Source organism: Accipiter gentilis, chromosome 2 (assembly GCF_929443795.1).
Source record: "Accipiter gentilis chromosome 2, bAccGen1.1, whole genome shotgun sequence".
In the NCBI taxonomy this organism is placed as follows: Eukaryota; Metazoa; Chordata; class Aves; order Accipitriformes; family Accipitridae; genus Astur; species Astur gentilis.
The window spans coordinates 31,902,093-31,924,524 of record NC_064881.1 but is presented as its reverse complement, the minus strand read 5'-3'; the positions used below and the strand labels follow the sequence as shown (position 1 = coordinate 31,924,524).

The 22,432-nt window shown below is 45.0% G+C and overlaps 1 protein-coding gene across 1 annotated transcript; it reads left to right on the top strand.

Moving 5' to 3' along the window:
• Positions 1–937: 937 nt before the first annotated feature.
• Positions 938–8,176, top strand: ZNF706 (zinc finger protein 706). Its single transcript, XM_049824039.1, has 4 exons — positions 938–1,065; positions 4,196–4,332; positions 5,556–5,663; positions 6,303–8,176. Exons 2-3 carry the CDS (start codon positions 4,198–4,200, stop codon positions 5,649–5,651), a joined length of 231 nt encoding a protein of 76 aa, XP_049679996.1. The 5' UTR covers positions 938–1,065; positions 4,196–4,197; the 3' UTR covers positions 5,652–5,663; positions 6,303–8,176.
• The last annotated feature ends 14,256 nt before the right edge of the window (positions 8,177–22,432 follow it).

The following is a 22,432-nucleotide window of genomic DNA, read 5'->3' as shown; positions in this document are numbered from 1 at the left end:
TCCCTGTCTGGCCTCCTCTCCGGCCCCTTCCCTGCAGCCTCTCCACAGCCATTTTTCCGGATCCCACTGAGGAGGAACAGCAACTATTTTTAGGCTGCCTCTGTATGCTAAGCACAGAGGAATGTGGCTGAGAGCAGGGCTTGCCGGGAAGAGAGGAGATGGGTCTGAGGGTAGGCGCCTACCGCAGTCCCACCGGCGCTGCGGTGCAGCGCTGCCCACAGCCAGGCACGCCGTCAACAGCGGACGGAGCTCATTAGGAATCTACCTGCAGCTTCCCAGGGCTCAGCTGCGCTGCCGCTACGATCCTGGGGAACCGAGCGGGCAGAGCTGGGCTGCCTACCCTGGCTGCACCCCTGCTACCGCGCACTGATCTCTGACCGCAGCGCCCTCCCGTCCGCCACCTTTTTCCGACCACCAGGCCCCTCGCAACGCTGGGACGTTAGCGGGACTTTGGCCCGCGGGACGTTCCAGCGCGCACCTGCCCCAAAGCCAGCGCGGCCTCCTCAGCGCCGAAGCAGGGTCCCCGGGTCTAGCCCTGCCTCCGCCCGACCGCCGAGGCCGGGCCTGCCGGCCCCAGCCGACCGGCTGTTGCGGGGAGCCCCGCAGGACGCCGTCGCTGCCGGGACCCGAGGGCGGCGACAGGCGAGAGCCGCGGCCCCGCCGCGTCTCCTCACAGCGGCGCGGGCAGCTCAGCCCAGCCTAGGCCAGGCCAGGCTAGGCCGGCGCCACCCGCCGGAGCACAGGCCCCGCCCCCCGCCGAGGTCAGCGCGGCCGCCGCAACCCCTCTCCCCAACCTCCCCCCCGCCCCCCCGCCGCCTTATGTAACGGGCGGGCGCCGCCATTGGCCGGCGGGGCCGGGTCGCGCGCCGGCAGGGCCGGGCACCGCGGGCGCCGGGGCGGGGCCGCGCATGCGCAGAGCCAGCACCACCCCCCCCCCGGTCCGTCTGTTCCTCCTCCTTCTCCTCCTCCTCCTCTCGGGCAGGCGGCGGCGGCGGCTGCTGCGGGGCCGCGCGGAGCCTTCTCCACCCGCTCGCCAGGGCCGCCCAGGCCGGACTCCCAGGCCGGGTGAGCGCCGGCCCCGGCCCCTCGGGCGGCGGGGCGGCCGCGCCGGCTGCGGGGCGGGTGTCGCGGGGGGGGGGGTCGCGGTGCGTAGGGGAACGGGCCCGGGCCGGGCCGGGCCGCGGCGCGGCGGAGCAGGCCCGCCCCGGCGGGAAGGGGGCGGCCCGGCGCCCGAGGCGCGCTCCGCTGCCGGCTCTGCCGCGGGCCGCCTCCCCGCGGCTGCGGCTCCGCGGCCGGGGCCCGCTTCCGTCCTCGGCCCCTTCCCGCCGGGCACGTGGTGGGGCTGGCCGGGCTGCGGCCGCCCCCCGCCCTGCGAGGCCCTCCCGGGGGGCCGCCGCCTCCCGCTGCCTCCCTCGCGTCGCAGGCCGGGCCCGGTGCGGGGGCTTCCCTCGCAGTGCTGCCGGGCGAAGGCCGAGGTTGCTGCTCCTCCGGCCCGAGCCCTTCGCCGCCCGGCCGAGGAAGCCAGGGCACCTCAGGCTGCTGCTGGTTTCTGGACGTGACAGAAGAAGCAGCTGTCGGCGTCCGGTTTTAGGGCTTGAAACTCTCTGCTCAGGTTCTGCTCGCTTATGAGGAAACGACCCTGTGTGAGGCATTAACGTACCGCAGGCTGCAGCCTCGCTGCCCTGCGATGCCCGTGCCGTTGCCGTTACGATTTGGCAGCAAATTTTTCTGTGGTGGTAGGCTTCCTATGTGCGCACGCATTTTTATTTCAAAACAGCAGGCCGGTTTGCTGGACTTTCTGAGGGTGTGCCTGATAGGAAAAACAACGCTTATCTGTGTTGTGCAACTGAAATGCAGATTTAGCCTTGTAGATGAACTCATCATTCTTATAAACGAACTTTGGGATTATTTTTGTCACTCTTTTAGAATACCGGTAGTCCAAATGATCTTACTTGTCCGGTAATCGAGTATTTACTCTCTGTGCTTCAACTGTATTAGTGTAATTTGTAGTATTTAAACTTTTGTATTTTTGGTCTCGGGCATCATATGGAGGTTGATATTTTTAAGCAGATGTTTTTGTTCGTGTTTTCTTGTTTGTGTCTTAACTAAAACCAGCATTGCCAAACGCATACAAGTTCACCGTGGCTGGCTCTTGCAATGCACTACTTAACAAGCTCTTATCAAGGGACTAAAATACAAAGTCGTATGCGGACACTTTACGAAAATAAATCTTTTTTATTACATCTGAGTTTTCTCTCAGGAGCCCCTGACTTCTGGAGGATTACTGTAATGCTAGTAAAATAGAACCAAAATAAAACCTCTGGTTCCTTCTAGTGTATGCAAAGCTATTGGCAATATCTTTTCTTTTTGTCTTTTTTTTAAATGGGAATTCAGTGTTCTCATCAAGCCATGCTGTATGTAAACAGTGTGAGGCCCTGGCTAGGATGTTGCAGAGTAACTGTAGCATACAGTGAAACTTAGATGGGTATTTTTAGTCTTATTAACATACAACGCTGTATCTTATGGAAACTCTTGAATGCCATGTGTTTCTATATGCTTGTTAATAGAATTTGTGTTTCCTTGTGTTCAATTTTGTTAGCCCTGTGGACTTCTAAATTCTCCTTTAGAGAAATTGATGGGGGAAGAGGAGGAAACACTGAAGATGTAGTGTAATACTTCTAAAGAGGGTTATATGGTGGTGTTATATACCATGAAAGAACTGGACTGTGGCCTGAGAGGTGCCTCTCAATCCACAAGAACTGTTTTGGGTCTCAGGACTGGTTTTTTTGCTCAGTGTTAAGCACTGTGATGCTGCATGTCCAGTAATTTTTGCAATATTAGTGAATTTCCAGATGTTGATGTTTACTAGAAACTTCATTTTCATAATGGTTTTAAGGGCTTTTCATGCATATTTACTGGACATCAGTCTTTGTTTGGATAGGCCTTTCTCCCTCTTGCAGTGGAAGGCCGTCTGTCCTTGTGGGAAGGACTGCACGACAGACCTGTCGTAGCCTGGCAGTGTGTCTCATGAGTACCAAACTCACAGCAAATGCCCAGGTTGCATAGAGGGGCCATGACCAACCAGCCACCCTCCTGGGAACATTAGAGTTTACTAGTTGTCCTGAAAATGATGGACTTCGCTAGCTGTCCAGTGCTTGTATAGTAAGTCTTGTGCTTCTGTGAGAGCTGCACAACTGGATTGTGCGTGGGCCATGAGGGATTGTGAGAAAGATAATAGCAGAAAGTGGGCTGCTGGCTTATATAACCGTGCTCTGAAGCCTTCTCTGTCGGTGCGCCCAAATCCTGCCTGGCGTCTGCTCTGGGGGTGTGGTGCAAGCTGAATTGGGTGTCCTAGTGGGCTGCATGCAGGTGGAGCGTTGCCGTTCTAAAATATGCTGGTTTGCTGGTCCTTGAAATGTGATTTTTTTTTTTTTTTTTTTTTTTTTTTTGTATCTCATTTCTTCTTGTGGTGGACTTTCTAATGGCATATGGCAATAGTGTTTGCTTCCTTTATGCTCCTGTGTTATCCAGAGTAATGGCTCTTCTGACAGGGGCAATTTTACTTCTTTTTAAGAAGTACATATCCATGTAAAGTCATCTGAAAATCGAAAAGAATGGCCAGCTGTAAAAATAGCCTTGAATAAAGAGGGGTGACCTATTGTTCTTGGCGTTCCCAACTCCAAAGCAGCTCACAAGCACGTGCACCAGAAGACAGTAATACAGCTTGGGTAATACTTTGATTTGCCTTTCCTGGAACCTGTTTCAAGTTCTAGCAAAAAAGGTTGAGTCTTAAGCTTTAAAAAAAACAAAACAAAAAAAAAAAAAACAAAACAAAACCCCTAAATTTTACTGTACCTGTGGAAATAGAGAATAAGTTTCTACTAACTCCAAAGGAAACTTTAATTATTCTGGCTATTGCAAACGCTTTTAAAAAAGGACACCTTGGATCTTTGTAGAGGGAGAAACCTTTGAATGGCCTAATAATTCTGGGTGTATTTTAAGAACAATGCTAAAACCAAAGAGTCTTTACATAGTAAAGAGCTTGAACAGATGTCTGTTGTATATGAGTTATGGGAGTTGTAGGCCTTATGGACAGAGCACATGACTGCATTATGCTCATGGTTACGGCTTCCGAGTCAGCTAGCAGCAGTGGTTTCTCACATTTGTAGACTAAATGTCTTCTTTTTGTTTGTAGACATGGCTCGTGGACAGCAGAAGATTCAGTCGCAGCAGAAAAATGCCAAAAAGCAAGCTGAGCAAAAAAAGAAACAAGGACATGATCAGAAGGCTGCAGCCAAGGCTGCCTTGATATATACCTGCACCGTCTGTAGGGTAAGACGAATAGAAGACAGTATTTTTGTAGGCAGGTCTGTCTTTCAGCCTAGAGCAGAATTTTTAGAAGACTATTTAGTGGAAACTGAAATACTTCTTAAGGGGCTGTCTAGCTTGTTGCTATAAGCATTTGCATCTGTTATGTGACTTGCTTACAGATTACTCAGGTGTACCGATAATTGAGATATGAGAAAATCTGTTGAACGGATCTGGTTTGGGTAGTTACCTTGCCTGTTACAGGGGTCTGCATGTGCTGTTAGTATGACGTATAAAATGTAAAAAGTGTGAGGTGATGGTTGGGCTTGATGATCTTGAAGGTCTTTTCCAACCTAAATGATTCTATGAGATCGCCTCCTGTTTAATCTCCAAATGGAAACGTCTTTTCTTTGTGATGGAATCGGCCCACCTTAGAATCACTGGTTATCGATGTTAATGTAGAGATGAAAAGTAGTGGTGCCAAAAGCATTAGTGTAAATTTGATATGCAGTAACTTCTACTAGAATAAATTACTTGACAGGAGAACAGAAATGTGAGTGCTAATCAGATTATACTTTCCTTCTGGGTGGTTTTCCTGAATGTGCTTGTTTTGGAGCTGAAGGATCAACTTGCCATTTTCACTTAAATGGTCAGTCCTGGAATAGATTTGTCACTTTGAATGTCTTAAATAAGATTCCAAATTAAGGGCTGCTCGCTTAAGTACTTGTAAGTAGCTCCTCTTGTGAAATCAGGATGTAGCAGCAATCACTTTGGGCCCAGAGTTGATGCCTGCAACTGTGTAGTAGCAATGGTCTGAGATAGACTGATTCTCTACTTGGCACAAGCTATGCCACGTAACTCTTTGGCCTATTGATAAACAAAAGAAATAGCTTTAATAAAGATTTGATTCTGAAAAGGATAAACGTTTATCTTTTAGATGTTGAAAAAGAAGATGCTAAAGAGGTAGGTTTTCCACTGAACCAGCATGTGAAGTGTAAAATGTGGAGGGAGTTTTCCAGTGAGAATAATACCATTGATGAACATGCCAAAACAGTGTGATACTACTGTTTAAAAGCACTTCCCTGCAAATCTGCAGGTAAATTAATGGTGCTTCTGTCACCAGAGCAGTGTCATTGAGGAGACAGTCTGCTTCAGGAAAAAGAATATAAAACATAGCGGGGAACAGGTTTTGTAGTATTATTTAACTCTTGTATTGTGCATAAAGTTAAATGTCTCTCTTTAATCAGACACAAATGCCGGATCCCAAGACCTTCAAACAGCACTTTGAAAGCAAGCATCCTAAGACTCCACTTCCTCCAGAATTGGCTGATGTTCAGGCGTAAAGTTGTCTACAGGTCATTACCTTAATTTTTCAATGATTGTCTGAGGTGTATTATGAATCAGGTTTTTTTACCACTACCAACTGTGACCTAAAAACTTGCTTTGTTTCCTTTAATATGAAAATTAACTATAGGTTAAAGTTATACCCCTGAATTGTTACACAGGAGAAGGAAGCTAATACTTACATAGGTGAAATGGCTGTTGCATTTCACTGTGCGTGGAGGTTGTTTTAAAAGGGATTAATGTTATTTTAAATGGTCATCCTTAGAGTTGTAGGAATACTTTATTATTTAGTTCTTGCTTTGAAACGTGAGGTTTGCTTTGAACAAATTACATATAATAAATACAATCCGTCTGTTGCTACAAAACATGTAATGGAAATAGTTGTTTAGTGTATTTCCAACAATTGAGCCTTTTTGTCCCTGAAGCTATGCAAGTGAATGCAGATTTTTCTGCATTCAAATATAAAACTTAACCTCTGTGTTAACTTCAGACGAGATTTCCCAACAGCCAGTTGTTAGGCTGTAACTGAAAGTGGTTATAATAAAAGGCTGAAATGAGGTAAAAAGCAGTATTATGGCATTTCATTCACGCAAAGGTAAACAGTATTGTGTAACGGTTCAGCTTAACTGAGTTATTCTTGTTTTTTATAGGTGAAATCATGGCACCTATTGACTCTTCTACTGTCAGACCTTACATAACAAACCTGCAGCTGCTTTTCTAAAACTGTTGATCAGCAAAAATGAAGGGGCTACAGAAACATTCATATTTTTATGCTGTTCCCTCTTGGGCTTCATGCAAAGACAATTCTGTGTAAATGTACAGTTGTGCCCTATTTGGAAATCCTGAAAAATCAGTCCATACTTGTTATAAAAAATTTTTTACAATTGTAATTATATTGATGTTCATATTGTGTAAAATAACTCATTTAATAAAGTAGTACTTTGATTTTACAATATCACAGATTAAATCCTTGTAGAAGTTCTGTTTCAACTTTCTGCATTATCTGCCTTATAAAAAAGACAAAGTGGAATTTTCCCCATCCTGCCAAAACATGAGCAGTATCATTCCACTGAAAGTAATGTACATTACAGTAAATTAATCTTAAGTGAAAAGGGAAGCTGCTCAGATTTACTGTTCAGTGTGCTGCCCGCTTGAGCCCAGTCACTAGTGGTCAGGTTGTTGGCTCAGGGCGCAGCAGACTTCCTAGAAGCTGCATGAGAATCGTGAGACTTCCTTCCACATTATTGTCCTACGTATTGGAGTCTAATACTGCAAGCCATTTCAAATGGGATTTCTTTACTGTGAGGAATCATGTTCCTTGAAGTCATGCACTGGAGAGACCCTGGTTATGGTTGTTGTCCTTTATATTCGGTAGATGACTGAGGAAGCTGAGAGGTGGCAGGATTGAATGCTTCTGGGTATGCTGGCTTCAAAAATGCTCGCAAATATTAGGTTAAAGCAACTCTGCTCTTAGTTGAAAAATTGTTTTGAAAAGATTTATAATGATATTTTGAGCAGTCAACCACACATGTTCCTCCTCAAATGTGTCTGGTTATTTCAGTAGCATATTTCAAGAAATATGCAAAATAGCTAGCCATTAATAACCTTTCTTCACAACCAGCTTAAAATAAGCCTGTTGGAAAAGAGCCAAAGTAACTAAAATAATATGGCTACTTTAAGAAATCAGATGTGATTAAAGTTGCATTGATAACAAAAAGCTTGATAATAACACTCTGGCCAAGAACATTTGAGCAGCTAAACATAATTACCCTTAAAGTGTTCTGGGCTCAGTTCTAATCCCAGATGTACAGCACAGAAGTAGCGGGGAAACATCTGAATTGTGCTAGGTCTGCTATACAAACTCCCATCTTTGGCATTTGGAGGGGGCTTATTTAAGAGCTTTAGTTTTGACCTCGCAGTAAGAAGCAATACTAGAATTGCTGTGATTTACTGAGGTTACAATGGATGTAAAACTTCTGGCAGTCCAAGTAACCCTTGCTATGCAGCAGGACTGTACATCTGACCTTCAAATGGCTTCCTAAAATCTAGGACCATAGTCTCAAAGACTCATTCACTTAAAAGAATGCACTTGGTATTTTATTATATAAAGTCAAAGCCTTTGTCTTTGTCCACTCGTTTGCTCTTTATTGAACTACTTCTGTGAGACTAGCTTCCTGTCCTCTTTGCTGTGACAGTATCTCTGTAAATACTTACTTTGGCATAAAGTTTCTCTGTATTATAGTCACTTCAGGATAACCTGTATACCACTTAACTTTTATAGATAATGTTGTTCTCTGAGAGTGATCCACTACTGCACTTGTACACCTGACATCAGAATGTAATGCTTCATTTATTTTTCTTTAATGTTATCAATACATATATCCGGACAAACTGGCTCCCACAAGGCAAGAAATCTGCTCTCGACTTTTGTGCTGTATGGGGGGGAGGTACTTAAATGTTCTGATGCTGTAGTTTGTCTAAAAATACGCTGAGTGCAAATGGATAAAGATGTTTCTTGCACTGATTGGTATTTGATAATCTGGTTTTACTTTGGAAAATGTTCTGGGATGTATCCCTATAGCTTGGTCCTGAGGTGAAGTATATGTTCTATTCCTTCAATTCAGATTGTGTAGCATTAAATAAAAAGATTTTGTTTCATAAACAATCTCTCTTAATGAGCACTGAAGAGCTGGAAAGCTGCATCACTAGTGGGATGGTTAACTTCAGTTAGAATTATGTTTTCAAAACTATGATGCTCAAGTTGAAAATACCTTATGAAATGATGGGGGGGGTTATGTATTAGAAGGCAAGGGTGATCCTCAGTTCGATAAGATCCCTAGCTGCAGTAGCTGCAATCTCAATTACAAAAATAAATGAAAGCTATGACTGAATTGTTACAAAGGCTTTGTAAGTATAGGGGGAATGCTATACTAAATGTGGGAATTGTCCTTATTTAGAATATCTGCAATACTCCTACCTAAAAAGTCAGAGGAAGGACTAGTTCTCCATCATCTCTTCCTGATCTGAAGGATAGCACGCTGTTAACTGGCTAAAGACACAGTTGTGCATTGTAATGTGTCTGATTAAAGAGAATTAAAAAAATAAAATATAAAATGTCCTATTTCCTGCCTGCTTTTAAAAACAAGTATTACTGCACTTATAAAATTAATATCCTGACTGTGGACAGTCCTGGAACTTGAAGCTGTCTAACTTTACAAGAAAGAAAAATAGGCGTGTAAAGTTTCCCATGTTCCCTTGAGAAAGATTCATCCTTGTGCAGGGACAGCATTTAGGTAAAGGATTTTTATGTTGTTGGAATGGGCATCGGCTGTCATGGATACTTGTGGAGCAACTTTAAAGAGTGATTGTGGATTTTCAGAAGCCCACATCTCTTCTGGGAATCTCTTTTAAGTGGCACCTGAAATTGCATTTTAAGCAGGGCTTAAAATGTTCAGAAAAATGTCTCATTTTAGATCACAGAGTAAAAGTTAGCATGTGTGATTGTGATGAGGCCATCTTGGGGACTACTGAGTAATCAAGAACAGTTTTGCAATTTGTGTTACTCAGGCTTACTTAGGCTAGTTTCTGTGCCTCTACTTTACCTATCTCTAAGGGTTTCTTGATAACAAAAAGCTGTGTGAAAAATCTGAAATAGAAGTTGAAGACAGTTGCTGTGTAGCCTTAAGGAAATAGTTGGCTTTATGCAGTGCTCTTGAAATGTCCCTGGAGACTACCCCTTTTCGTTATTCACTGTTGTGCTGAAAACACTTCAGCTGAAGTAAAGCTAATGACCACGGGCTGTTTGCAAACCACACAGTAATGAAGGAATTTATAGCATTTCTGTAAACTATATTGAACTGTTCTCCCATCTTGATAAGAAGAGCTAATAGATGGAATTTCTTTTATCATCAAATACCGATAGGTTTGCGGTCTCTCTTGTTTCCCATTTTCACAGAAACAAGTTGGGAAGTATTTGGCTTTACTGGAAGCGTGTTCTTCCCAAGTAAACTCAATTAGTCCTGCAGGATCCACAGCAAAAGTAAAGGTCAGCTTGTGTTTCTGTCTACTCAGCCCCATTCTGCTGTGTATAATTTGGGGGCCTTTGATTTATCTATTTAGAACCTTAAGGGTTTCACAGTGGACTTTGAATTCAGCCCCAAAACTCAGCTTTGGACTGGTATTCAATATGTGATTTTCCATATTCTGTAGCATTGTCAGCGATGTTGCTCTAGTCCAGACAGTGGGAGGGTGTCAAGTTCTGTCTGTGGGATTTAACTGTCTGTTTTGGAAATTATTTGGAAATTTTTTTATGCATTGTCTATTGTGTTATGGTTTTTGTACAGATAAGGAACAATAGAGACTCACTGAGGGAGTTGTGTTATCTTGGTAGCTTTCAAAAAATGGTGGAGTAAGTTGGGTGTATATTTTACAATTCTCTTATATATGTGTTTTAGCATTGGGGTTTCTGGGAAAGGAGGCATCTGTAGTTGTCTCAACACTGTTACCTGACAAGAATCTGTTCAAGCAGTGTCTCAGCTTTTTCAGGAAATACGGCACAGCTTTCCTCTGAAAAATACTGTCCATTAAATATGTAAAGTTAAGGTCCATACAGCACTTTGATGGCATGGCAAACATATTTCTGTGTTCCCTGTTCATAGATGTTAACAAATTTGCAAACAGTGTGTGAAACATTACTAAATGCTAGAGATCTTTCAGAGGAGTGGGGACTAAGGGAAATCTCAAAAAGTTATCTAGTCCATCTTGTTCCAAGATTGGATCAAATCTGCCAAGACTGTAACTAGCAAGTGTTTCTCTAACTCTTAAAAGCTTCCAACAAAAGGGATCCCATGACCTCGTAAGCAGCGTGTACCACTGTTGAACTGTACAACTGGAGAGTTATCACAGCAAGAATTTATCCCTGCAAGTTAAGTCAATTACTTATTGTTCTTACTGGCAATAGATGTGATGAATAGTGCCTTCATTTGAACATGGCTATCATGTTCTCCTTCTAGTCTTCTCTTTTAAGTAAACCCAGTTAATTGAATCATTCTTCATAGGTCACATCTTCGAAGTCTAGCAATTGTTGGTGCTTTTCTCTGAGTCCTCTCCAGTTTGACTGTGCTCTTAAATCATATGGTCCAAAATGGGACCCAAATTGCTGGCTGAGGCTAGTGCAGAGTAGCTGGAACAATTAACTTCTGGCACTTGCATACATTAGTACTATTAACACACACTGGAATGATCTTTGCCTTTTTGCAACAGTGTCACATTGACTTGCATTCGTTTCCTTCTACGAACATCCCAGATCCATGTTGGTACCACTGATAATCTCCATTTTGTGCCTGTGTGTTTAGTGTCTGCATACTGGCCTCTAATGGATCTCAGACCAAATTTATCAAGACGTCAGCATTCTAGACCTGTCTCCTATGCTGTTTATGGTTCATCCAAGTATGGTATCGTGGGGAAGTCTTGCAGATGTCTTTTACTCTATAGTCCAAGTTGTTCATGAACACACATCAGTGGGATAGATCCCAGGCAAAGCCTTGCAGGACCCCGCTTGAGTATCTTCCCAGGCTCCCATTAAGCCTTTGGTAGTTGCTTTTTGAGAGCGTTTTGTCCTGCTGTGATTCTCCTTATGGTCGATATGGACCAGAGCCCCATACTTCACCTGTGAGGACTTCACAGAATGACAATGTCAAAGGCCTTTACAGCAACAGGGAGATTTGGGATCTCGTGCGCCTGTGGCCACCAGGCCAGTTTTCACAAAGAAGGAGATGGATGGTGGTGTGGTGCAGCATACCTTGTTCGTGACAAATCCATGTTGGCTGGCTGTTGCTGGGTTACTTTTCCATATGCCTTTACAAATACGATTTTATAAAAATTACTCTGCCCTTTTTCCAGGTTTAGGTTGACTGACAGAGTTCCCTTCTTTTTAAATTCCTTGTGCTTGTCCCACTGCTCTCTTGGACTCTTTTCTGTGCTCTGTGAGTTCTCAAAGAGCAACACTCTTGGTCCACACTGACGTGGCTGATTGCTGGAGCATCCTGGGGTAAGAGTAATGGGCTAATACCATCTAAGTCTTCTAAATACTTCAACTCACTCTTTCAACTTCTTAACATGCTTTGTTTAGTTAACTTTTGACTGAAGTCAGAAGTGCTGTTTATCACTTATTTGTAAATCTTATCTTAATTTTCTTTCCTTCCTCATCAAGTAATGTACCTATACTTAACTTTATCTTTCCCTAGATATTTATATGCTTTGTAGCTGCCTTTTAGAACCTCAGCTTTTTTTTTTTTCTTTGACTCTGCTAAGGAAGGTGTTACTTTGTTGACTTTTGAGCCATCTAAAACCCAGTCACCTGTCTCTCAGGCACCAGCACTAACTCTTAAATTTACAACACACTGCACAACTACTGAGGCCAACTCTTTGAAAATCCTTTTTAGGTTTTTTGTTGGGGTTTTTTTTGCACAGTTTGCTCACTGTGAAGCTATCAGAAGCTGTATATACTCCATTCTGATCAGTTCATGGTCCCAAATGTGCCAGATCTGCAGACTTTCTCATCAAAGTTTGAGCTCTGCTAAGTGTTTACTTACCCACACATTGGCACTGAGAAAGACACCATAGACTGGGCTGGCCTGATAAATCTCCTGAACGTGCAATAGCTGTTACACCGTATATAAAAACTGTATAGCACTAATTAGAGTAAATGCTTGAGTGACTTTTCACCAGACATCATTCTGACCATTTCTTCCTCTGGTTTTCAAGACTGTCCCTAAACTTTAATCATCGCTGTCCTTTTCCATATGAGTGCCATTGCCATCCAACCCCTCACAAGAGTATGTCATGTCTGTCTTCTTTACCTTTTGGTTAACGATACAGGGTAATACCCAAGCTGCCTTAGTGTCTTATACAGTGCTTTGCAAAATGAAAGTATGCCTGGAAAACAAATGCATGTTAATTGCACAGCATACTCTCAGGCCAACAGGACGAGCCTTAATTTTTAGCTTCTTAATCCTGATGTGCCTTCAAGTTCCAGTAGCCATTAGCTGCTGGTAGTTTTAACTCTCTTTTGGTATAAGTGTTTTCTTTAGCTGTAAATGGTCACTGCATATTTTGCAATAAAATTGTTGCTTTATTTTGAATTATTTGTGGGTCTTTTGAAGGGTGAAAACTGAGTATTTATTTCCATCCAAAATAATAATTGAGGAATGATGTCTTCTGGGGAAAAAAAAAAAAAAGTCTAGAATGTTTGTATATGTCCTGCTGGTATTCAGAATTATTCTTATGGTCATTATTCACTTTCTGTTACAGTAATGCTTAATGCCGTGGCACTTTCTGTTGTTGATGGATATACAATTAAGGTTTCATATCACAGCGGGCTGTGTGCAGTATGGGAACTGACCATAATAGTCTCCGTGCAGTGGAGCTCCTTTTTCTCTCCACATAGAAACAGAGGGAAAAATAATTTACATTTGTGACTAGATTTCACTTGCTGTATTTTGCATTTAGAAAGTAAATTTAGATTGTTGGTGATTTTCTAAAAATTGCTTAGATACATTTTCCAAAGGGCGCCTACCACTGCTATTAGCTCTTACCAGATTAATGCTAGAAGAGAATATTTTTCTTAAGGAGGTCTAAGAAATACTATTTATTAAGGGCCATGTTAAGAAAGGTTAAGAAATAGTAGACAGCTGCTTTTTGCTGCTGCAGTAAATCATTGAAAGAATTTGCTATTATGCATCTGAAAGCATGAGCTGTTATGCAGCTGAAAGCATGTGACACTGTTTGGATCCTAACAGCCACTAGCGAACGAGGACAACTTTTCAGTTTCTGGACTGCTTTCTAAATGGACAAAGCACGCCTGTATTTTTCTCAAGTAATAATTGAATTCTACATCACTGAAGTCAGTAGGAACTTAACTTTGTCATGTGCTAAATATTCACATGCATGTGCAGAAAGCTGCTAGCTTGAACACCTTTGTAAAATCTATAAATCACATATGTTACTAAAATCAGTTTAACTGGCCTCCATCAATCAGAAGTCAGTTTCTGCATATCTAGGAGATGCAGTAGTCTGTCCTAGAAAACATATACAGTGCTGTACCAAGACAGACTTCACAAACTGTAGTTCATAAAGTTGTAAGATGTTTTTGGACTACAGTCACTGTAAATCCTCAAAATTTCTCCTGCTATTTTATCATAAGGCTTTTAATTGGAAACACTGTGAGGGCAATATGACTCTGTAGACCTCACAGACACTAGTGCCCCATGGACAGAGATTTGGAAACCACTCTCTTAGACACTTCTGAAATTAATTGTCTCTCTTGCTTGCTCTGTGGCTCCAGGCATTTTCTCAGGACCCAAACATCTCTATGTTGCCCCCCCCGTTTCCCCACTCGGGGTGGGTGAGTGGGTAGGACCGCAATCATGTAACAATAAAATTGTCCAGTGTAAAACTGCTAACTGCTAATACTGCTGTGATTGCACCGTCTATTTTTAGTCACTGGTGGCCGGACTTCACCTTTCACTCCTATGAAGGGATAGAAGCAACCTGGCATCTGCAGAGCTGCTCTCTGGGGCTGCTACTCCTGAAGGCCAGCCTGCCTTCCTCTCCAAGTGAGGCTCATGGAGCCACATGAGCACTGTAACCAGTCGTGTCTAGCTGGCCCTAGGCCCAAACTATTAAAACCTTTGGCTGAAGACAGCCAGTTTTGCAGAAAGGGAGGTATCTTAAAGGCAATCCTGTTGTTCCTATTTGCAAAAATAGGCAGCTGGGTAGAGGAAGAGGAAAGGTTCTCTGTGTCATTGGGGTGGGTAGAGCTGCAAAATAGCCTCCTGCAATGCTGGACACCAGAGAAACACTTGAGAAATGCCCAAAGCACAAGACAAATTTCCATTGGTGCTTGTATTTCTTTAGTCAGGAAGGAGAATTTGTGCTGAAGCACCTGATACCGAGTGCCTGCACCAAACTTGCTCGGCTCCGTGGGCAGCAGAGCTGTTTTTAGCTCTCGCTGCCCGGAGCGAGGTGGTCCTTCTGCCTCCCTCTTCCCTTCCCTGCCTCCCAGCTACGAGCCCCAGCATCACCCACGTCGGGTGCTTATTGGGCACTTTCATGACCGAAGTCAACCCACTAGCCCAACAGAAAACCACCCCTTTGCCTTTTTCTGGGCAAGTGAGCAAAGTCAGGCCCTGGGAGAGTCTGACAAAACGAGGTGCCCATGTGGGGGAGCTTGTGGCTGGGAGCAGGGAAGTGGCAGGGAGTCTGTGTTTCTGTACAGGACCAGCAAAGACAAACAGCTTTCCCTTGGTAGCTGCTCTGTGTGAGGAAGAGGAGAGGGAGAGGTAGGATCCCAGTTAGAGACTGTAAGAACAGTTCACTGTGCTTTCGCTTACAGGAAATGTTTGCTTTCGAGCACTTGAGACTGCCTCAGAATTGATTGCTTGCTAATGATGGTCAAGGTCCATTTAAAGGCAAGAAACTAACAATGTCTTGAAGAGACTGTGCTTTGTATGGCACCAGTGACAACAGATACCAACACACCATCCCTCTAACTAATGTGGTAATGAGTGAGCTAAGTGCTTGGGTGATTTTTTCCCCTCTTCCATCCCTCCTTGTTGTGGGTATGTCTATACAAGACCTCCACATGCTGCATTGATCCTTACCCAGATACTCATCTCTCCAAGTACTCCTGAACAGGCTTGTATATACTTCGTGTCTCAGGAAGGGAAAAACTGGATGGAAACTTAAACAAAGCTGATGCTGAGACTTTGTTGTCAGCAGGGATGTTTATGAGTTGCTGTTGACCAGAATTTGACTCCAGCAGATCACATGCTGTAGAGCTGGCAGGGAGAGAAAGGAAGTCCTTCATTTTCCGGGGAGCTCTGTGGGAGGAAGTGAACAGGGAAGCCCAACGAAGCAGTCACCGTTCATGAGGAGACTAGAACAGAGGAATGGGAACATCGAAAAGTACCACCAAAAAAACAAAGGTCAGCCATGAACTCAACAGCCAAAAAGACTGCTGCTTCCCAGAATTCCTTTGCTAATGGCTCTGGCTCTCAGGCAGGTATAAGCTCTACCAAGAGCTCGTTGGCTTAGTTGCTAAAACTGATTATGAGAAAGTATTGAAATGTTATTCCTGCTGAAGGTTAGTTGTCCAGCTGCTTAAAACAAGTAAAGCTGTTACTGTCCCCCTGGAGAGTGAATGGAAGCAGATTATAAAGAAACAGATGGTGTCGAATTTAACTTAAAATCAAGATTCTTCATTATTGAGACTGGTCTGTCTCAAGCCACACTTCAGGGAAATTGGTATGTGGAGACATTAAACAAATAATCCCAATGGTTACCCTTGGCTCCATTTCTTAGTTACCAGATTTCAGAGTGCTAGACACATCACTTATTTTTGAGATAGGCATCTCTTGTTTTTCCTAAGCTATAGTAAGCCCCACCTATTTTAAGAGGTGGATCTCAATCTGTGGATTCATATTGTGTAGAAACAGCCCTTCTATTAATTTAGGAAGTTATATCAAAACCAGCATTATTATTTGTATTCTTTTTGTCTTCCAAGGCCTACCATTTTCTAGTCTTTCCATTCTTATCGCAGACTTTTCCTCATCCCCATTTCCAGCCAGCTTTCCGAGGAGAGCTGGATAAGTCTTTCCTCTTCAAAAACATGAGTCAGCTACCATTTTTACTCCCAATAATTCCTCAGTCTACCTCTTTACTGTGGAATAAATCTCAGGCCCTCTGACATTTCCACGTGAATGTCTAGCCAAAAGCTGTAGCTCCATACTGCTGAAAGAAAACTATTAACCTTTTGCCCACAGCTCTTCATCCCTTACTCCTTTCTCCATTGTTACCACTATCTTGTCCCTTTGGGTTGTACGTGAGCCCTCGGCTTCGTTTGAGTGTCTGTCTAGATCCCTTTGTAAAAGTTAGGAGTCTTGCTGATTCTTCTGCCTTCCTTAGTCAGTGCTTTTCTCCAGGTCCTTGACATCTCCTCTGTGCAGCATCCCTTCCTGTAATGTATAGCGTTCACATATGCTGCCTGGCCCTGCTCGTTGCTTTAAGAGTGGCCGTCCAGAGAGCTGCCCAAAAGATCCTTGTCCTCATCTGTTGCTTCCCCTTATTCACCTCCTCTTTGTACTGTTCTCATTCTCTCTAGACCTCACTGCCTCTCTTCAAAACTCTGCTTTACCAGGATACGTCCCAGAAGTCGGTAGCAGCTGCCAGGCTGCTCCTGCTGTCCTCCCGGTCTCTGTCCTCGCTATTTCCTACCCCTTCCCCATCTGCCCATACCCCATTGCTGCCTTTGCAGCATCCACCGATGGGCTCTCAAGCAGCACGTGGCACAGCTGGCTCCAGCTCCATCACCAGGGCTCTTTGGCACTTGCCAAATGCACGCCAGTCACAGCCACACCATCCTTTTTCTCAGATCGCATTGAAAAGTGTTTCCCTTGCAGAATAGGTATCTTGCTTTGACAGAAGCTGTCACAGCTGCTAGATGCTGAGACAACTCTGCCTCTCTGTTTTCTTCGCAGGATAAACAGCTCATGGGCAGCTGAGGGCCTCTCTTGCTCCTTCTTCACCGAATTAATAATTTATTCCACAAGGTCTTTGCTTTTCAGACTATGTATTTTTTAATTAGGATTTTCTGCCTTGGCCCTTAGCATCCAAATTGATGCAAAGGCATCTTTTTAAGACCACATTTTCCTCTGCCATGCCTCCTCCTTTTCTGCCCTCCATCACACACACGATTTTATTTAGTGGCAGGGAACTGGCAACTCAGAGACATAAGGGCAAGGCTTGGGACCAAATGGGGCAGAGAGCAGCACTGCACATCCACAGTCATCCGTGTCCTCCCACCCAGTGCCTTCTGCTCTCTACGTACCATGCGATCTTCAGCACAGCAGTGGCCAGGTAGGTTTTTTACTGCACTGTGAATGTTCAGCTGGTAAAGAGTTGCCCCAGAGAGGAGGGCACAGGAGCAGCCCTGACCTGCTGTCCCTCCACTTAAAACCACCTTGGAACTGAGCAGCCCTCTTTCTGAAGTGAGAAACCAGAAAGCTCCTCAAAAACCTGAGGTGTTGTCGTGGTTTAACCCCAGCCAGCAACTAAGCACCACGCAGCCGCTCACTCACTCCCCACCACCCAGTGGGATGGGGGAGGAAATTGAGAAAAGAAGTAAAACTCGTGGGTTGAGATAAGAACAGTTTAATAGGACAGAAAGGAAGAAAATAATGATGGTGATAACACTAATAAAATGACAACAGTAATAATAAAAGGATTGGAATATACAAATGATGCGCAGGGCAATTGCTCACCACCCGCCGACCGACACCCAGCCAGTCCCTGAGCAGCAATTCCTCCCCCCCCCGCCCTAGTTTATATACCGGACATGACGTCCCATGGTATGGAATACCACTTTGGCCAGTTTGGGTCAGGTGCCCTGGCTGTGTCCTCTCCCAACTTCTTGTGCCCCTCCAGCTTTCTCGCTGGCTGGGCTTGAGAAGCTGAAAAATCCTTGACTTTAGACTAAACACTACTGAGCAACAACTGAAAACATCAGTGTTACCAACATTCTTCGCATACTGAACTCAAACCATAGCACTGTACCAGCTACTAGGAAGACAATCAACTCTATCCCAGCTGAAACCAGGACAGGTGTGTTTCACCACTATGTATTTAATGTAATTAGTTCCCAGGTCAAGGCTTACCACTCCATGTTTTACCCCCGGTGAACCCTGAACTGCCAACACCTTGCAGATCGGCTTTGCTGAATTTCCAGCACCTCCTGCCCAACCTGTTTGCTTCTCCCTCTTTCTCGTGCTTCATCATCTCATTTATTTTTCATTTAGTGTCCTGTCTGGAAAGACAGGTCTTGTGTGAGAGGAAATGGATCCCCAGCCCACCTGCCCTCCTCCTTGGCACAGTGCATAGTGCGAGCAGGTAGTATAAATCCACGTGAGAGATCCCACCTACCCAGCTCAAGTGCCTAACAAATCAGAGGAGCAGGACTTGCTAGGTCCGGCCCTTACATTTTGGCCATCAGGGCCAGAAGCTGGTCTTTGTTTTGCAGCCGTTACCTTTATCTTTAGCGGCATCGCTCAGCCACCTGTTGGGATCATTTAATGTGCCTCAGCCCTGTATAACTGTCATCCAAAGTGTTGCTTGCATGTGTGTTCTGCTGTATCCTGTATTTTCCAAAGCACAGTTACTTTTGGGGCATGAACAGCTGGGTCCTGGATTGCTCAACCTGACTGTGGCTCTGCGTAAATACAGTTCATTTATGTCTCAATATGGGGCCATGAATTGTCAAAAACATACCTTAGGTGCTGATTCAACTTCGGTTAGAGTAGGATCAGCCCAAAATTTCAAACTTCCTTTGCAGGTGGCGTCTCTTCCTGCACATACATTTTCCCTTAAAAAAAAATTCCAAGCTGTTTATAATCACAATTTATAAAGCTGTATTTTCAGTCTTAATCTCTTGCTGTTTCAGACAGAGCTACAGGAATACTCCTTCAAGCAGCTACAAGGGTATTCCCCTTCCATGCTGATTTAAATTGGCCAAACAATAACCCCTTCAGTAATTAAAACACCCACAAAAAATCAGAACAAAAAGCTTCCAATTTGAATCTGTGTTAAACCAATTCATCGGAGTGACACGATTAAAATCTTTGGGCCAAATCCTCCTTGTCCTCTTCATGTAAGTGGTGCTTTTGAGAGCAAAGGGATGAGTGAGAACAGCATTTAGTCTGTACATTAATAATGTATATCCTTTGACTGACAGGGAATGGGCTGGCAGAACAAATGAAAGCACCCTGGGGTAAGAGGAAGAAAGCCTCAGCTTGCTGCTACAAACTGCACAGGCATAAAAGTACATTTTGTTCCACTATTAAATAAGGAGATTTGGGATATAATACTGTCTCCTTCTGCAGCCCTTCCATTTTCTGCTCATGGCAAAGAGGATAAAACTGTTCACAGCTGTAATTGTTCCGTCCAGTGCTCACATGCCCGGGAGAATTAATCGTGATCTGCAAAATCTACTCCTCTTAGCTGCAAAGCAGCATGCTTTTGTACAGTAAACATCTACTGACCTCTGAGTCCAAGTACACCAAAGACTCTGTCCTCCGTGTCCCAGCGCTGCACCCTGTGAAGCTGCCAGCTTCACGGCTGGGATAGCTCCTGGTGGACATCCAGAACCTCCTTATTTCACCTAGCTTTTTCCTGCTTCGAAAGGCATTGCAGCCTTTCTTTTAGTTAAGCCGTTTGGGAGTGGATCCATGGAGACAAGAGTTGCAGTCCTACGTGAGCAGCCCCAAACCCGGTGGCTGCGGCGTGGGGAGGACGTGCTGGATGGGTGCCTCCGGTCGGCGGCACGGGGCTGCCGCTGCCCATGAGCGGATGGAGCCAGTGTCCAGCCTTCGTGGCTTCATTATGTCTTGGGGGGGAGTGTTAATGTTCATTCCAGTGGGATTTACTGCATTCCTTCATTTGCAGGTTGTTTATTGTTTTTGCAAGAGGAATTCTAGACAGACATTATCTGGTGAATTCAACAATACGAGGGAAACAAAGCAAATTCCAGGAACAAATTACCTCAAATTTTGCATGGTGTGATAATGCTGCACTGCTACCATCCTCCCAGCCATTTGATAGTGATTGTTGTAGTTAAAATTAATTCATAATGTTCCTGTCTACCTTCTGCCAAGCAACTCTTCCCTATTTGTTACTGGGCTGTTTCTCTGGATTATTTTTGTAATCCTATTGTACCTGGTATTTTTCATGCCTCCAGAGCAAAGCCAGAAACTCCTGCATCAGTGCTGAAGGTAGTCAGGGAGGGTGAGTCAGCTTTTCACTTCCAGTCGTAAAATTAAGGCTCTGTAACCAATGAAGACCTGCTAATCAGGGTAAGCACCTTTGCCATTTCCTTGGTCTTGAGCACCTTATTTCTACTGTGATACAATTATTACACTTAAATATATTAAAAGAAGCCTGTTTGGATGCTTCACAGCCTGAAGGCAGGATGATGCCCTCGTACTTGGGCTCCATTTCTGCAGAGCAGCTGAGCAGACCCATGCGCAGCTGCATTTCTTCCCCAGCTTGCACCCACACACGGTCGTAGCCGGGACACGTGCCCAAGGCCAGCTCACAGGAATGCCTGCAGCCGTCGAGCCCCATGGGTGGATTGGGGTTTCCACAACCCTGCAAGCCCAGTGTTGAGAGCCGAGAGGACGAGGGAGGACAGCAACGTGTGCGGGGCAGGGGTGCGACTGCCCCAGGTGACACGGGAGGTCTGCGGGGTGAGGTGGGCACTGTGAGGGTGGTGAAAAAATAATACCCTGGCTGATTAGGGATGAATATCTAACGTCATAAATTCTATGTAACACGTAAAGAACCACTAAGAAACAAAAAAAATGTGTAATCGTCACGTGCACTAGTTTCCATCCTGCCGTTTGAAAGCTTTCATCAGTGGCTGAAAAGCAAAGTGCCCAGGTTGAGCTCCTCTTCTAGGCAAACGAGAGAAGATACATCCCCGAAAGGCACAGCTTCCCACCCAAGGTGGGGTTCAGGAGGGGTGGGGGAGATGTCTCCTCACGGGGCTTCAGGCGTGTACTGATTTTGACAATCAGTTTAGAAAAGACTTGACCTTTAGAAAGTCAATGTACGCGAGGGCAGTCCTGCTCCTGAAGTCTGAACGGCTTTAGAGCATGACCCAAACTCCTGGTTTTCATGTATAGGCAGATAAACTTTAGTTTAAAAATACAATTAATTTAAAAATATTATTTCTGTTGCTAAAGCTTTTAAAAATAGTTTTAAATCTTACGCAGCTGTCTGGCTGAAGCTTCTCCAAAGCTTTTGTGCCAGCCAAGCTGCTGTTCAGCAGAAGCAGGGGGATATTGCAGCTCTGCAATCCCAGTGGTAGGCTGAAACCCAGGGTAAGTGACACCAACCAGCTACGGATGACCGATGCGTGCTCAGGCCATCCTCGGGACAGTGCTGCCTGTTTGCTCGACCATGTGAAATGGTGTCTGGCCACACAGTCCTTACCCTGAGGTTTGAGGACCCGAGGCTGGCTGGCAGGAGATGGGGAATGGCTGAAACAATAGGGCGAAGAAAGCGGAGAGGGGACAAACCAGCGGGGAGAGCTGGGATGGTAGGTGAGGAGAGAGTGTGACTGACCTAGAGGAGAGCAGGGAAATGGGGACAAGTTGCATGACAAGAGACTGGTGTGAGCGGGGGGTTGAAGGAAACGGGGTGCTGCTGCAGGACGGGTGGGAGCAAGTCTCAGCATCCTCTGGGGTTGTCCCCTCCAAAGCACAAGACGGAGCTCCTCTGCCATGAGCGAGCCCTTGTGAAACCTGGTGCCCGTGGCAGCGGAGGGGGGGCTGGGGCCATGAGGCCATGGGGCGGTGAGCACCGAGGGTCTTGCCAGGTTCGTTGTTTGGTGGTGGAGGGGTTAACTCCACATTCAAAACCCTGTGGGAAGGTAGCAACACCAGACACCCACAGCTGGGAAATACCACCTACGCAAACCTAAATTCAGCCTCTGGAAACCAGTTACTGTGATACAGTCTCTAACGGCAGCCCCACAGGCATCCTTCCCAGCGATGCAGGGCCCAGGCACCCTTCCCGTGCTCTGATGGCAAGAGACGATGTGATCCCCCTTGCAGGGACACAAGTTCTCTAGCTCAGGGGAGGAGACTATCCCATTCCTTCATCGTTCATCTTTCCTTCGTTAGAACCTGATTTAAGTTTGAGCCTTCTGAGATCAGAAGAGAAAGTG

Bases quoted from the DNA above. Each gene is read 5' to 3' on its own strand.
- ZNF706 (XM_049824039.1), top strand. From the start codon at position 4,198: ATGGCTCGTGGACAGCAGAAGATTCAGTCGCAGCAGAAAAATGCCAAA. The intron at 4,333-5,555 runs GTAAGACGAATA...CTCTTTAATCAG, and splicing joins ATACCTGCACCGTCTGTAGG to ACACAAATGCCGGATCCCAA.